Here is a 15,748-nt window from a genome sequence, read left to right as displayed (position 1 = left end):
TAAATATTGTCTTTATTTTTTTTTCTATTAACGCGCAGTATTGAGAGAATCTATAGCGGGCTGGAGCGATGCCAATTTCAACGCACAATACCTGACAATCTTTCGCCCTTTGTACGTGATGTATATGTATAACTGACATCAGGTTGATTCCCAAACATTTACTACTTATATGGATGAACTGAATGCAACATTGGATGACGCGTATAACCTTTATTATGGCCTCTTTGATAATGTTTTGACAAGTATGACATTTCAAATATGGCCTCTCCTTTTTGGTACACACTACAAGCGAGTATGTTGCAAATACATCCTAACAGGCAGTGTATGAAGCGATTTTATGACCAACTAGACGATTTCAATTTAAAAGTGTTGCAGCCTTCCGGATGGCAAATAGTCTCCCCTGATCGGACAGCCTTTTTGTATATGGAAGTGGTCTCCAATAGAAATTCATCATTTTAACACGAGAATGTAAGTTATATGAAACGACTGTAGGAATGTTGGCGCAGCTCTTATGAAAAGACGCGAATGCGAAAGGGAGCATTATCAATTCCATGCGATAAAGTCTCCCCTCAGCAGCAGGGTACCAACGAGTTGACCCATTGGTACAGTGGTTAGCACGTGGAGCTGTTAAACTGGTCGGTGTACGACCACAAAACTCTAAGGTCACTGGTTCGATTCCAGTATGGGTCGTTTTTTTTGGCTACTAAGCCATATTTTACTCCATTTATCTTTTTCTTTTCGGTGAGCAAACTACGATAGTTCAAAAGAAGTTCCAGTTATAGGACTCAAATATTCAAGATACATGGTGGCATTCTATTGATTTACTTGTGCTGATAGGTTAGTTTGTAAAAAAATGTTATATACATACCCTCTGGTATTGAGCAACCAGCATAGCGTGGTCTCGCTCGTAAGGCTCCAATGTAAGCTGTTCACGAGGGCGGAAAGAGGCCTTCTTGAGCTTGTTAACCTCCTCGGCAAACACAGCCTCCGGCTGAGCGGTGGAGTCAATGCAGCTAGCCTTGATCGAAATCACGGCATGCCCGCCATTCTTCAAGAAGTACTCCGAGTTGTAGGCAACAATACGAGCCTGGTCAGGCTGCGCGACATCTGCGAAAACGACATCGACAGCACCAACAAGCATACGGTACTTTGCTGGGTGACGAGCGTCCTCGATAATAGGAATTACATTCGTGCGCTTCTTCGCCATGTTAATCAAGTCACGACCGGATCGGTGGGAGAATTCCACGGCGTATACAATACCCTCAGGGCCGACAACATCAGCAACGTGACTCACACTGGTACCGCTAGCAGCACCCAGGTAGAGCACCTTCGCACCAGGCTTGATGTGAATGTTGTCAAGACCACCGAGAATACCAGCAGCCAGCTTCGAACGGAAAGGGTTCCACACACGGTATTCCGTCTTGACAGTGGTAGCAGCTTCTTCGTCGCCCGAGGTGCTAGGGGTTTCAACAGTAATGCGCTTCTCACCGTACACAGATTCACCAGGAACCAGGTTCTTGGTCACCAAAAGGTGTTCCTTTCCCTCAGCGACAAACACACCCTCATGACGATGGGGCTTAACGATGACGTTGGAGCCGCCCTTGGGGCCGGCACGGCCACCACGGCCACCACCGCGACCGCCACGAGCACCGCCACGACCGCCACGGCCAGCACCACCGCGACCGCCGCCACGACCTCCGCCGCGCATGCCACCACGGCCACCACCGCGCATGCCGCCACGTCCAGGAGGACCACCACGTCCACGACCTGGCGGACCACCACGACCTCCGCGAGCACCAAATGCCATAGTACTGTAAGTGGGTTGTAGGCTCAAGTATGCACGCTCCAAAAAATGAGCCGCACAAAAAAAAGCAGACGTCTTCGGCGGGCCCGGAGTCGCTTTTTTCTGTTCGACCTGGCACATGGCAAACCACGTGACTTATCCAGAGCGCGTAGGGAGGGCGCCTGCCTCGACGCGACGCATCACTAAGCACTGACGGCATTGCTCACCGGGCTTTGGGACCATGCCGCGTGAGCTGATCACTTTGCAAGCTGGCCAGTGTGGCAACCAAATTGGATCCCAATTCTGGGAGCATCTTTGTCGTGAGCATGGAATTGCGCAAGATGGTACCCTAGAGGATTTTGCGACAGAAGGACAAGGCGGCGATAGGAAAGACGTGTTCTTCTATCAAGCGGATGATGAGCACTATATTCCGCGTGCTATTCTGGTGGATTTAGAGCCAAGGGTATGTTGGCGGTACACTTACATGTAGGTAATCAACAATATTATGACAGGGCCCTACAAAAGCTTGTACAATCCGGAAAACGTATACAGAAACGAATCGGGTGGGGGTGCTGGTAACAACTGGGCCCAGGGCTATGCAGCCGGCGAGAAGGCAGCCGATGAGCTGATTGAGATGGTGGATCGTGAAGCTGATGGAAGCGAGAGTCTAGAAGTATGTTGAATTTTGCTCACTATGCAGGGTTTTTTTTTGCTGCATTCGATTGCAGGTGGTACGGGCTCTGGTCTTGGCTCCTTCCTGTTGGAACGGCTGAATGATGCTTTCCCGAAGAAGTTGATTCAAACATACAGCGTGTTTCCCAACTCAGAGGAGACATCCGATGTGGTGGTGCAGCCATATAATTCCGTACTCACTCTTAAGCGTCTGGTGAGCAACGCGGATAGTGTAGTGGTGCTGGACAATGCAGCACTGAGCCGCATTGCGAGTGACCGTTTACACCTTCAAAATCCAAGTTATAACCAGACGAATCAGCTGGTGAGCACAGTGATGGGTGCTTCTACGACGACGTTGCGGTATCCCGGCTATATGAACAACGACTTGTGTGGTATTCTTGCTTCTTTAATCCCCTCGCCACGCGCACACTTTTTGATGACGTCCTATACGCCGTTTACATCGGACAACGTAGATCGTGGTAAGGCTACCATGAAAACTACTGTTCTAGATGTGATGCGTCGATTGTTGCAACCTAAGAACCGCATGGTAAGCCTGACGGGGGCTAGCAAGACGAGCTGTTACATGTCTGTGCTGAACATTATCCAAGGCGAGGTAGATCCACGTGATGTGCACAAGAGTTTGCTGCGTATTCGCGAACGTCACTTAGCGAGTTTTGTGCCATGGGGCCCTGCAAGTATTCAAGTGGCGCTATCGCGTCGCAGCCCGTACGTTGCAAGCTCGCACCGCGTGAGTGGCTTGATGCTTGCCAACCATACCGGTATTGCGAGCATGTTCAAGCGAACGGCCGATCAGTATGACCGTCTTCGGAAACGCAACGCCTTCTTGGATATGTACAAACGTGAAGCCATGTTCTCTAGCGACCTCTCGGAATTTGATGAGGCTCGCGAAACTGTGGCAGAGCTAATGGCCGGTATGTACTATGATGTACTAACGACAGAATACCGAGCAGCAGAGAAAGATGACTATGTGCTAGGCTCGCTCGCAGCGTAGACAACGGCCAGCCTCACTCCCCTTGTAGAATAGTATACTAGTATAAGACACCGACCGCGTCGCGCGCCTCCACACGCATTTGTCAGCGCTGCGTGTTGTGCACTGCATCAAGCACCACTCGTCGTAGGCTCTGCGTCTGGCAGTGTCGATCCAGGACGGGTGAAAAAAATAGCCACATTGCTAGGGGTTGGTGAAGCATCGGTCTTAGCACTTGGGGGTTATGACAGATTCAAATGTGTCGCCATCCCAAAGGGATAGCCACTTGCATGTCCCCACCTCGGCAGACCGACCTGTTACCCCACCGCCTCGGTTGCAGACCCCCATATCTACACCACGTCTACGTCGTAGTGTGGATCCTGATACAACAGACCCATGGAATATATGGGATACATACATGACGCCAAGCGAACAAACTGGCCGCTCTTCCAGTCTATCAGCCGTGGAGCCACCGCTATGGTCCAGGCAAGATGTGGAAGAGGAAGGCGAGTATTCGAGCGCTGCGCCGGCCCTTGATTGGGCTTCGACACGCTCTTCCTTGCTCGATGAGACAAAATCAACAGAGGCTAGCATGGATGATGTCTTTGATACATTTCACATCACGCCACAAAGGCTCGAGGCCGATGACCGCCGCCATGCTAATGAACCAGGCAGTCTGTGGCGACAGTACCTGCCTATGAATGAGGTGGACGATCGACCTCAGGGAGAAGAAGTACCGCCTCCAGACGAAGAAAATTTGGCAGAAGAGAAAGAGTCCATGCCATCGCTCAAAGAAGCATTCTCTCAGATCAAACGAGCCACTCGAGAAATGTTTGAGCGGGCTGTGCGGCGTAGGAATGCACGTCGTGCGCGCTTTCCTGACCAAATATGGCTCCCCATGCGTGAGAATGGTGCAGAGGCAGTTGGTGTAAATGAGCGAATGCCAGTGTATGCTTCTTTGCGGGGGAAAACGTTATGTTATTTTGGCCCTGACCATCCCGTCCGCATGTACTTGGCCAGACTACTTTCTTCATGGTGGATTGAGCCAACGATTCTCGCCATTATTATCATGCATTTGGTTGTGGTGACAGTCATGGCCAGCCGCGATGTAAACTACCATCCCCGGTCGCATAGGGCGATGTCAGAAGCAGACGAAATTTTGCTGCTGGTCATCTTCGTGCTCTATACCATGGAAATGATGGCACGTGTGATCGTCTCGGGCCTCCTTATCAACCCGCCGCCATACGACATAGCGTCTGTGAAAGCAGGCGAACGGCCGTTCACGCATGAACAGTCCAACACCGCCTTACGACTTTGGGAGATGTATGATGCGCTGTGTGGCGCTATCTACCGTTTCTTTCGTCCATACAGCAAAGAGGCAAAGGAGTATGCGCAAATCAAACTAGCGAAGTTCCAGCCGACGCAAGGCGTTGGCCAGGCCCGACCTGAAGACTTTGAGCTGATCGAGCCATGGTGGGGCACCAACAGAGAGAATGCGCATTGGATCCAGTGGATTTACTATGAGTGTATTGCTGTGGCTTTGCATCTGTCGCGAACGATTACAGGTGACCCGCGGCAAATGGCGAAACGTGCCTATTTGCGCCATAGTTGGAATCGTGTGGATACACTGGCGATTCTGTGCTACTGGATTGCACTGGGCCTCCAAATATCGGGTGTGGATCGAACGCCATTGCACCATATATACATTTTCCGTGGACTGAGTGTACTACGCTGCTCGCGTTTGCTGGGATTATGGGAAGGTACAGAGACCATTTTACGCTCGCTGAAGCGTGTCTCACCCTTGCTGCTGCGTGTGTTCTTCTTTATTGTCTTTGCGATGCTTCTCTTTGCTGTCATTGGTATCCAAAGTTTCAAAGGATCCTACCTTCGTCAGTGTGTGTGGATTGGCGACCTGAACAACGAGCCACAACAGAACTTCACCCTCTCCCAATTGTGTGGTGGCAGTGTCGACCCAAACAATCAAAATAATACAATCGGATACATTGGCTTTCAGGGGTCTTTGCAGCCACACCACGATGCAAAAGGCTACATTTGCCCGTACGGGCAGCTGTGTATGGAGCAACCGATGAATCCGTTTAACGATGTGAAGAGCTTTGACGACGTGTTCCATTCGTTGCTGCAGGTGTCCGTGGTAATCTCTCTCAATGGCTGGTCCAACACAATGTATGACATGATTGACGCCGATTACTATACTGTGATTATGTTCTTCATTTTTGGCATTATAATTCTGAACCTTTGGCTTGCCAACTTGTTCGTCGCTGTGATCTCGCACTCGTTTGCGTCGCTGAGTGCACAAACAGCACGTAGTGCGTTTGCCGCTGAAGTGATGCGAGAGCGAACGAATGAGCAGCCTGAACCGCTGCGCAAGCGGCGACGCCGACGACGCGTGGTGGAGTGGTACCGCCGTACACGGCGGTATACCCAGTACATCTGGCTGGCGCTGATCATTGTCAGTGTCGCTGTGCAGGGTAGCCAGGCGTCGTATGAGTTCCCAGAGCAGCGCGCATGGCGTCAACGAATCGAGCGGTTCTTGGTCATTCCCTTTGATTTGGAGATCATTATCCGTTGGGGTTTTGATTGGCTGGATGATGGACCAGGCACCTTTTTCCGGCACAAGCGCAATGTGCTCGACATGGTGATTGCCATTATCACGACCATCATACAGATCCCTGTGGTGAGGAACTCGGCATGGTACCCATGGCTCACATTTTTCCAACTCCTTCGGTTTTACCGTGTCATTGCAGCGATTCCACGTATGAAGAGTTTGCTGCTTCGTGTGGTCGGTTCCATGTCGGCGTTGTTCAACATGATTGCGTTCCTCATTATGACGATTTTCCTAGCGGCCTTGGTCACCATTCAACTATTCCGAGGCGATGTGCCCCCGCAAGACCCGGATGGCAACGATGCTGAGTTTACCTGGAAACAGCTCTTTAACGGCTTTTTGGGGGTCTACCAAATCTTCTCATCCGAGAACTGGAGCTCGACCCTGTTCAATGTGGTGAGCGGCGAGAAGGACTGGCACCAAGGTGTTATTTCGGCTATCTTTTTGGTGGGATGGTTCATATTTGCCAACTTTATCCTCTTGCAAATGTTTATTGCGGTGATCAATGAAAACTTTCGCGTGGCTGAAGGTGATAAATACAAGCGGCAAATGGAAAATTACCTGCGGCGTACGGAAGTGCCAACGCCTTCGCTCCTAACGCGACTTATGCAACGATTCAGCCCGTTCCGTGTGCCGCATGAGCAAGGGACCATGCCACATCGCCTGGAAGGCCCTTCGACGACGGATACGATGCGGTATGTCGATACAAGTAATCTACCGATGGGTGAAGAGAAGCCGTTGCGCAGCATGTTTATGCAGCTTGTCACACCAGACCAGGCTGGCCTAGTGTTCGGCACGCTGCAGCGTGTGCTACGTCTAGACAAGCCGCAAGAACATGCGGAGTTGGCGGCCTTGCAAACGCATGCCTTGAGCCAGTCGAAGAAAACCAGTACGATGAACGATATTGAGGAGCTTATCAACGAGCGTGAGGGGACCAACCTGCTGGAAAGCAATGTGCGTACGATGCGAGTGGATTTGGGTTTGAGCAACAAAGACGATGAGAACGAGTTTTTGGACTACTACATGAATCATGCCAGCAAAGACCCACGTATTCGCTTGGCGCAGATGATGGCGGAACACCCTTCGTACGATCGTTCATGGTTCCTCTTCTCCAACCGCAATCCGATCCGGCGTTTCTGCCAGAGTATGACGCGCTGTCCACATGGCGAGCGAGTGTTTGGCCGACCGATGTCCAAGTTCCGACACTACATTTTCCAAACCGTGGTCCTCGGTGCGATTGTGGCCTCGGTGGTCATGGCTGGGATTGCGACACCAGCGTACCGCAAAAATTTCTACGCAGAGCACAAGGTGATCTACTATTCGTGGTTTGCGATTGTTGAGATCAGTTTGTCGGCGATTTTCGTGGCCGAGTTCTTTGTGAAGACCATTGCGGATGGGTTCATCTTCACGCCCAATGCGTATCTACTCAACATGTGGAACTTGCTCGATATGTTTGTGCTGATCTTTTTGCTGATCAATGTGATTAGTGAGCTGGTCGTCCCAGGTGGTGTATCGCATTTTACTCGAGCTATCAAGGCGTTCCGTGCCTTGCGTCTCATTAATTTGAGCTCGTTGATGCGTGATACGTTCCATGCGGTGATTATTGCTGGCGCTGGCCATATCCTGGATGCGGCGATACTCGCATTGTTGTACATTATTCCCTATGCTGTTTGGGGCCAGAACCTGTTCGCAGGACTGTTGTATGCCTGTACAGACACAAGCAGTTCGATTGTGACCAAGCTGGATTGCCATGGCGAGTATTCCTCCTCGCCCCTGAACTGGGCCTTCCTTGCGCCGCGTGTATGGGAGAATCCCTCAGAAGGAAGCAAGTACTCGTTTGACGACTTTAAGAGCGCATTGCTCATCCTCTTCGAGATTGTCTCTCTCGAAGGCTGGATCGATGTCATGACACGTGCTATGAGTATCACAGGGCGTGATCGACAGCCAGACAGAGACGCGTCACAGCACAATGCCGTGTTCTTCTTGATCTACAACTTGATCGGTGCAGTAAGCGTTTTGACGCTGTTCGTCTCGGTGATCATTGAAAACTTCCAGCGGTACTCCGGCGCTGCTTTCTTGACCACCGAGCAGCGACAATGGCTGGATTTGAAGCGCCAACTGCAGCGCCAAGCCGCGTCGAAGCGGCCTCAGAAACCACCGTCCCAGCCATTTAAGCGGTGGTGCTTTGAGGCGGCGATTCGTAAGCGCGGATGGTGGCAACGGTCCATGACACTGCTGTACTGTATCGTATTGGTGCTCCTCATGTCGCAGACCAATGCAGAGACGCAAGGCGAAGATCGAGGCCGCTCCATTGCGTACTCTATAATTGCTGTGGTATTCCTCTTCGACATTGTGATCCGATGCTATGGCCTGGGCCTGCACAGTTTCCGCCGCAGTTACTGGAATTGGTACGACATCTTCGTGATGGCCGGCACGTTTGCGACGAGTATTTCCCGAGCCATTTATCCATCCTCGTCACAGGTCCATGCACAACTGCAAAAGATCTTCCTGACAGGCGTCACATTGAAGCTGTTCCAGCGTAGTGATGCTCTTGATTTGCTCTTCAAGACGGCAGTCAGCTCCATTCCAGCGATTGTCGCCCTATTCCTGCTATGGCTGACCATGTTCTTGGTATGGGGCATTATGTTGGTCGAAGTGTTTGGACTCACGAAATGGGGGCCCAACGAGACACATGCCAAGAACCTGGGCTCGCTATGGCGTACGCTGATCTTCTTGTCCATGACATCCACCGGCGAAGGCTGGAATTCGTACATGCACGACTTTGCGGTTCAGCCGCCTATGTGTACACCGTCGAGCAACTATCTGGAGACGGACTGTGGAAGTGTGTCGTGGGCCTACTTTTTGTTCATTTCGTGGAATATCATCTCCATGTTCATCTTCCTTAACATGTTCACGGGTACTGTCGTGGAGAACTTCTCGTACGTGTACCATTTGCAAGGCTCGACTGCGTTATCGCGTGATCAGATGCGCCTGTACAAAGACACCTGGAGCAAATTTGATCCACAGGGCCGTGGCTACATTCGGCAGGACCAAATTGTGCCCTTCTTGGCTCACTTGTCGGGTATGTTTGAAGTGAGTCTGTTTCCACCCGATATGCGTGTCCATGCACTGATGAATGTGTCCCGCGTGCATGTGCCTGACATGGATGAGCCATCTTCGCCCAATTCATCCCGTCGCCATCGACTATGGCCACGCTCACCACGCTCCCCAAAGACACCACGAAGTGCCAAGGTTCCGCCGTCGCCCAACTCGGTGTCGTCACGCCGCAGTTCCGGGAGCACAAGTGCCGTAGAGCCGTCTGTGGCCGACTTGGGCTTATTGCAGGGTCGAACAGACTTGGACGTCTTGCCTCTCTCACGAGTAGAGAGTGGCATTGATCTCGAGAAGCTCGAGGCAAAACTGTCGCGTGCCAATTGGGGTGAGCTGCGCATGCGCCGCCAACGCCTGAATCGCATGTACCAAGAAGCGGTGCTCAGTGACAAAGGCAAGGGCGTGTCGTTTTCATCGATGTTGTTCATCATTGCGTACCATAAGCTCTGTGGCTCACCGACCAACATGGAAGTGTCAGAGTTTATTGAGCGCCGTGCTCTCATGAACAAGATTGATGCCAGGATCAAGTTGGAGCGCGTACGTGGCCTATTGCATAGTGTGTACTTGCGCCGCCGCTTCCTGGCTGCTCGGGCAGGAGAGCCATTCACGCGTGTCGCAGTCCCGAGCGATGACCGTGGCTTCCCTTCGATTACAGTCGAGCGTACAGCCACCATGCATCACCCCTCGACACCTTCCCGTCACACTCGCCCTGTGATTCATATCAGCACAGACATTAATCCGTTCCATATGTCCGACGAGGAGGAAGGTGAGGGTGGCAGCAGTCACAGGGGCAGCATGCCGAGTGGTGAGCCTGTCACGCCATCACGCATTTATGACCATTATACGGACACCGTGGACGGGGTCGATGTGACCAGTCTTCATGAGGTACGCCTAACGCCGCTCTCTGCGCAGCTTTCGCGCTCGCGTACACCCGTCTCGAGCGGAAGCTCAGACCCACCTGGCGTCGATACACCCACAGCGTCGCCCAGGTACCCCTCTTCTCTTTCAGATACGTGGACGCAGATCATGCGCCGCCTATCTCATGATTCACGACCTGATGACGATCCTCATCTACTTTAACGATTCTCATATTTGTACTCCTCATAGTCTAGCGGGCTTGGCTACCACCAGCCCTCTCTTGTGCATAGTCCCTCCTACCTCAAGAAGACGCCACCGACTCCACATGACCACGTGGGAGAGCTGCGTCATGCAGCGAGTCCCCCACCTTGGCTTCGACCAGGTAGCATGGTACCTAGCGGCGTGGATGTCGCGCCCAAGGCGGAGAGGGGGCCCATGCCGACAGAGTCAGCGTCGTCAGAAGGACTTCTGGGCTCGGTCATGCAAGGCAACCCGTACTTTTCAGCGGGCTTCGGCCTCATGCTGATGGGTGGCGCACTGGCGTATTCACGCTCGGCGCTGCGATGGGGAGCTTCCACAGCGCAACGACGACTGCTTGTCTCGCTGGAAATTCCGTCGAAGGATCGCGCACATCCATGGTTTCTGCACTGGATGGGCGCCCAAGCCGCTGCGCAGGCGCTGCGTCGTAAAGCCAATCATGGCAAACTCCCGCGTGAATCGTTCCTGGAGTTTATGGGCCTCACGCGGCCTCGTACGCATGCGGCCGCAAGCACAGATGCGAGTGTAGATGATCCTTTGCGTGCAGCGTCAGGGGAAGTGATGCCGCCTGTGCGTATCATTTCGCGCGAGCTCTCTGTGGATACCCAGTATGAGACCAGCGCAACAGGGGAGAACAACAGAGAACGTGGCGCAGCGACATTTTCGCTCGTCCCTGGTCCAGGCACGCACTGGTTCCGCTACCGGGGCGTGTGGATGCGGCTACAGCGTGAGCGCAATGGCAAGTTGGTCGACTTATCGACCGGCGCGCCATGGGAAACAGTGACACTGACGACTCTCGCGGCGTACGAACACTTGTTTCCGCAACTGCTGACCGAAGCTCGACAGCTGGCTCTTTCTTCGACCCAAGGCAAGACTATCATCTTTACTAGCTGGGGCGCAGAATGGCGTCCTTTTGGGCACCCACGCCGCGTTCGTGATTTGCAAAGTGTCGTGCTTCCCCCTGGCAAGCGCGATGAGATTGTACATGATGTGCAGCGCTTCTTATCGCGTGGTCCATGGTACGCCAAGCGTGGTATTCCCTATCGACGCGGCTACCTTCTGCATGGCGCGCCAGGCTCAGGCAAGACGTCGTTCATTACCGCCTTGGCTGGCAGCCTGGACTTTAATATCTGCCTACTCAACTTGGCGGAGCGTGGAATGACAGATGACAAGCTGAATCACCTCATGTCGAATGCGCCGGAACGAAGCATTTTGCTTCTGGAAGATGTGGATGCAGCGTTCCTGGGCCGACAGACGCATGCGCCGGAACGTCAAGCGGATGGTTATCAACCCAACGTTACATTTTCCGGTCTGCTGAATGCCTTGGACGGTGTAGCGTCCGGCGAGGAACGCATTATTTTCATGACGACCAATCATTTGGAACGTCTGGACCCGGCTCTGATCCGCCCTGGCCGTGTGGATATGATCTGTGAGCTGGGCGATGCCGAGTCGCAGCAGGTGAAGGAACTGCTTGTTCGCTTCTACCAATCTGACTTGCTTGAGCAGCGCGTCGACGAGGCCCGTCGGACGCATGGCGTAGACCTGGCTGCGTTTACGCAAGCCCCACAACCGCCACCAGACGTCGACGCTCCCTACTACCAAGCTGCCCTGCACGAGACGCGGGCTCAGCTGGACACGTTGGCGGACCGTCTCGCGACATTGGTGAGCCAAGCGACACAGCAACGACGTGTGGCGCTGGGCCTGAATGAGCAGGGGTATGCACCAGACGCAGGCCCCGTCTCACGGTGTGCCGCTCGCGGTGGTGTGAGCATGGCCGAGCTGCAGGGCTTGTTCATTCGGTTCCCTGACGATCCCCAAGCAGCCGTGGAGGCGTTTGCCACGGAGCACATGTTCAGCGAATAGTGTCGCCTAGGCCTTGAGCCACGACATATGTAGTATACAAAAGAAGCTGGGCACCCACATCGACGAGCGCTGTCATGAACGGCATGCATGAAGTGTCTGGATCATAGTCCCAGTACCATAAAAAGAGGCATAGCATGTGCGAGAAGAACAGAGCAAACATCGCGAGACTGATGGACATGATGGCGAGGCCCAGACCAAAGAGCCACCCAAATGTCAGTACCCCTGTCACACGCAAAAAGACAAAGAACAGCCACTGCAATACCACCGCGTTGAGCAGTAGCGTGATAGGCGTCGACCATTCGTGCACTTGGGGCCGGATGGATTCAAGGCATTGCTGGCGGAACGTGGTTGCAGGCGGAGGTGCAGAAGGCAAGTCCTCCCGACCGTCCAGCGGGATATAATCTGCGCCATGTGTGGGTCGCGTCCGTGCCACGAACCGACGTGCATGCAGCGCAGATGAGAGACGCGAGGTGTGTACCGCAGCTGTAATCCCGGGGATCCCAGCGACGATCGGTGCTAAGAGAGCATACCCTTCAAAGCGCAGAGCATTGTGCTCTAACAAGACCCCTGCCATGGAACTGATCCCCGCAGCCGCAAATAGTGGGACCCATCCGTAGCCCAGCAATTCATGTACATAGGCATTGCGTAACGTAAACAGGGCAAAGACGATGCACATGAGAACCAGGCCGATGAACAAAAACGTCGCGAGACCGGTACCTTCGAAGCGAAGGAGGCCAGAGCTCAACATGCCTAGCAAAGTCAGTGTAATCAGGTCGCCCAGGGAGCCGGCTAAGGGGACGACTGTATTGTCCGGATCCAACCCAAATCGACGTGACACCACAACCAAGGCACATACAAAGGAGCCCTGGACCGCCGACGACATCGAAGCGGCAAGCTGTGCAACAGCTAGGACAAGGGCGAACTCAAAGTAGCCATCCCGCAAACGCAACGCCTTATCGTTTTGCGGCCGCTGGGCATGCACAGGGCCACGCACATGCAACGTTGACGAGGGGACGGCAGCAGCAGCAGCAGGGGCTGTACGGTCATGGTGTCCAAGAAAGAAAGAAAGCAGCCCGGCCACGATCGCCACAATGAGTGCCTGTACTTGAAGCAAGGCCATATTGCCCGTGACCAGCGCTCGGCGCGTACGGTAATTGTCGATCTCGCCGATATTTGCCTAGTTGTTAGACGACCGCGTACGTACGGCTGTGCCCATTCGTAAAGACAGATTCATTTCCAGATTGCCTTTCAGGTTGAACATGATCGGAACAAGGATCAAAAACTTGTCAACCTTGACAAACGCCGGCCACGTCTGTTGCGTCAGTCACGACCAGGAACGTACCGCCATCTGATCCAACTCCAAGCCCGACATCAAGAGGCCCAACAGCGCACATGTGAGCATGGGAAAAGCCTGTGTGTCAGTCTACTGGGACCTACCTCACGCGTGAGGGACCACACAGACGCGACGGCGTGCATCGTGCCAAGACGATCGATCGATCTTCGTCAAGGTCTTCGAATGTAAAGCCGCGCCGCGTTGAACGTCCATGCCTCCACCTCGAAAAAGGGTCCCATTCGAGGCCTTCACACTACCTACTATTACAACATGTCATACGCGGCACTCGTTGTGCGGCCGGCCCATCCGGTGCCGTAGACGTATTCCCATTCCGCCCAGAGTTGCGATGCCGTGCTGGGCGGAGGCACAATCAGGATCGCCAAGTACCGTGTCACTAGAGGTGGGTCCCACATCACTTGGAGTTCGTTAGCATTCGACATCGAGGTCGGTACGTCTGGATGAAGTAAGGCTACAGGGCGCGTTGGCGACGTCAATGTACTGGATGACGACCATGTCCATGCCTCTTTGGATGCCGACTCCATTCCTGCGAGACCCTGCCTCTGAGCCAATGCCATAGCTTCCTGTGCTGTCATGCCTTCGTACTCGGCACACGCTGACGCGTCAATGGGCTGAAGACCGGCAAGGACCCACGCATAGACCGTCTGCTTGTCCGCCCAGGACGGGATGCGTACATGCAGCTTCGTTAGGGTATATAGGGGGGGAATAGGACGTGGGACTCGCCTCGGTTCGTCACGAAGCATACGGAGAAACGCGAGGGCGCGATCGGTAATTACGCGATCTAGGGCGTCGGTCGCTGCGCTCATATCGCAGGCTGTCGCGGCTTGGATCGCTATCTGTGCGTGAGCATAGGTCGACGAAGCAAGTGGGATGGATGCAAACCGATCTCGCCGCTGTTCCATCTCTTGTTGTACAAGGACATGCAGGTAGGCGTCTGTGCCTGGGGAAGGCGTTGCATACGGTTTTTGCGACCATGCTTGCTGCATGGCAAGCAATGAGCCGTCCAAGTGTTCCACCGGTGGCTCGTACGTGTACGACACACTCGGCACCGTCGCACGAAACGGCAATACAAGGATCTCATTTGCGCGTGCATTCCAAGTTGTTGTGTCGCTGTGCAAAACATGAACTCGCTGCTTCAGTGCGCGATCCTCCGAGTGCCGAGGTCCATGCTCGGCTAAGGTAAGAAAGTCTCCGACACCGAACAAAATGGGCTGGGGCGCTTGGTCTAGAGGACGTAGAGGAATAGGTGGGGCTAGCGCATCCAAGCGCCGCACATCCGCCACGCTACCATGCGTCCATTGCGCCAGGGCACGAAGCACAGCTTGCGCGTCGATCCAGGCAAACCATGGCTGCCATGTAGGCGGCGTATCACGGAGCGGCATCCATGTAGTCTCCTCCATGTCGTCAGACGACATTTGTGCCATGGCTTCGGCCATTCGTACGTGCGTTTCGAACGCACGGGCCGCCTCGCTGCTTTGCCAATGTGGCGCTTCGCTGACCTGGCGCTGGGCGTCCGCGGGGGAAAGAGGCGTCATGCGATGAGGTTGTGACACATGCTCTGCTGTGCGTGCGGTCCCTTCCGTGCTTTCCATCACATCGGAAGGTAGCAACTCGAGCCGGCGTCGCCGCGCATACCAACGAGGATCGGACCGTGCCGACTCCGCAGCGTGTGCCTCTTGCTCGGCAGCAGAGGGTATGTCCATCGTGAGCCATGAGGCCAAGTCGCTGACGTTCGTCATGATGATACTAGGACTCCGTGTCCATCCACCATGCCACGGCAGTCTTGGCGACGACGTGGTGGATCGTCGCTCTTGCATCGCACGTCGGAGCCATACGCCGACGTCGCCTGGGTACTGCTGTGCCCATGAGATATCAGGCTGGTGCCGCTGCCAATGTGTAGCTGGTACACGCGAGTCTGACGCAGGCTCCGGGATGGACGCTGTGGACGTGATGCTTTGAATATGGCCATCCAAGTCACGTACGAGGCGACGCCACGCTCCTGTATCGTACGAGCGCTCGCGATGCTCGTACGCGGCGACTTGCGCGGCGCGGTGCAAGCTGGTTAGGTCCATGACGACTTGCTGCCAGCCAGCATACTGCTCGTCCCATGGCACCTCGGTCACTATACGAACATCCATCATAGAGCGACTCCACGGCCGTGCATATCGGCGCGGCGCAGGCGGTGGTGGCATGGCGCAGCATGTGGAGGCAGGAGACGACGCGCTCCAAAGAGCATCTCTC

The 15,748-nt window shown here is 54.0% G+C and overlaps 6 protein-coding genes across 6 annotated transcripts; 3 read left to right on the top strand and 3 right to left on the bottom strand.

Annotated features, from left to right (window-relative positions):
• Positions 1 to 821: 821 nt before the first annotated feature.
• Malapachy_2260 (nop1-fibrillarin) lies at positions 822 to 1,807 on the bottom strand (the record flags this gene model as incomplete). Its single annotated transcript, XM_018136752.1, has 2 exons — positions 822 to 830; positions 869 to 1,807. 2 exons carry the CDS (start codon positions 1,805 to 1,807, stop codon positions 822 to 824), a joined length of 948 nt encoding a protein of 315 aa, XP_017992934.1.
• Positions 1,808 to 2,024: 217 nt separating this feature from the next.
• Positions 2,025 to 3,467, top strand: Malapachy_2279 (tubulin gamma chain; the record flags this gene model as incomplete). The annotated part of the gene is made up of 4 exons (XM_018136771.1): positions 2,025 to 2,246; positions 2,274 to 2,456; positions 2,484 to 3,387; positions 3,415 to 3,467. 4 exons carry the CDS (start codon positions 2,025 to 2,027, stop codon positions 3,465 to 3,467), a joined length of 1,362 nt encoding a protein of 453 aa, XP_017992887.1.
• Positions 3,468 to 3,861: 394 nt separating this feature from the next.
• Malapachy_2288 (cch1-calcium channel (alpha subunit)) lies at positions 3,862 to 10,257 on the top strand (the record flags this gene model as incomplete). Its single annotated transcript, XM_018136780.1, has 1 exon — positions 3,862 to 10,257. The coding sequence occupies one exon, from the start codon at positions 3,862 to 3,864 to the stop codon at positions 10,255 to 10,257; it is 6,396 nt and encodes a 2,131-aa protein (XP_017993046.1).
• Positions 10,258 to 10,422: 165 nt separating this feature from the next.
• On the top strand, positions 10,423 to 12,101 carry Malapachy_2284 (mitochondrial chaperone bcs1; the record flags this gene model as incomplete). The annotated part of the gene is given in 2 exon segments (XM_018136776.1): positions 10,423 to 12,008; positions 12,026 to 12,101. 2 exon segments carry the CDS (start codon positions 10,423 to 10,425, stop codon positions 12,099 to 12,101), a joined length of 1,662 nt encoding a protein of 553 aa, XP_017993038.1.
• Positions 12,102 to 12,162: 61 nt separating this feature from the next.
• On the bottom strand, positions 12,163 to 13,632 carry Malapachy_2295 (mg transporter; the record flags this gene model as incomplete). Its single annotated transcript, XM_018136787.1, has 5 exons — positions 12,163 to 12,168; positions 12,215 to 13,333; positions 13,361 to 13,468; positions 13,499 to 13,567; positions 13,594 to 13,632. 5 exons carry the CDS (start codon positions 13,630 to 13,632, stop codon positions 12,163 to 12,165), a joined length of 1,341 nt encoding a protein of 446 aa, XP_017992973.1.
• A 120-nt stretch (positions 13,633 to 13,752) lies between these two features.
• Malapachy_2293 (hypothetical protein) lies at positions 13,753 to 15,699 on the bottom strand (the record flags this gene model as incomplete). Its single annotated transcript, XM_018136785.1, has 1 exon — positions 13,753 to 15,699. The coding sequence occupies one exon, from the start codon at positions 15,697 to 15,699 to the stop codon at positions 13,753 to 13,755; it is 1,947 nt and encodes a 648-aa protein (XP_017992975.1).
• Positions 15,700 to 15,748: the final 49 nt, after the last annotated feature.

Source organism: Malassezia pachydermatis, assembly GCF_001278385.1.
Source record: "Malassezia pachydermatis strain CBS 1879 chromosome Unknown scaffold2, whole genome shotgun sequence".
NCBI classification, from domain to species: Eukaryota; Fungi; Basidiomycota; class Malasseziomycetes; order Malasseziales; family Malasseziaceae; genus Malassezia; species Malassezia pachydermatis.
Note: the sequence above shows the minus strand (reverse complement) of the source record. Positions and strands in the feature narration are given on the sequence as shown.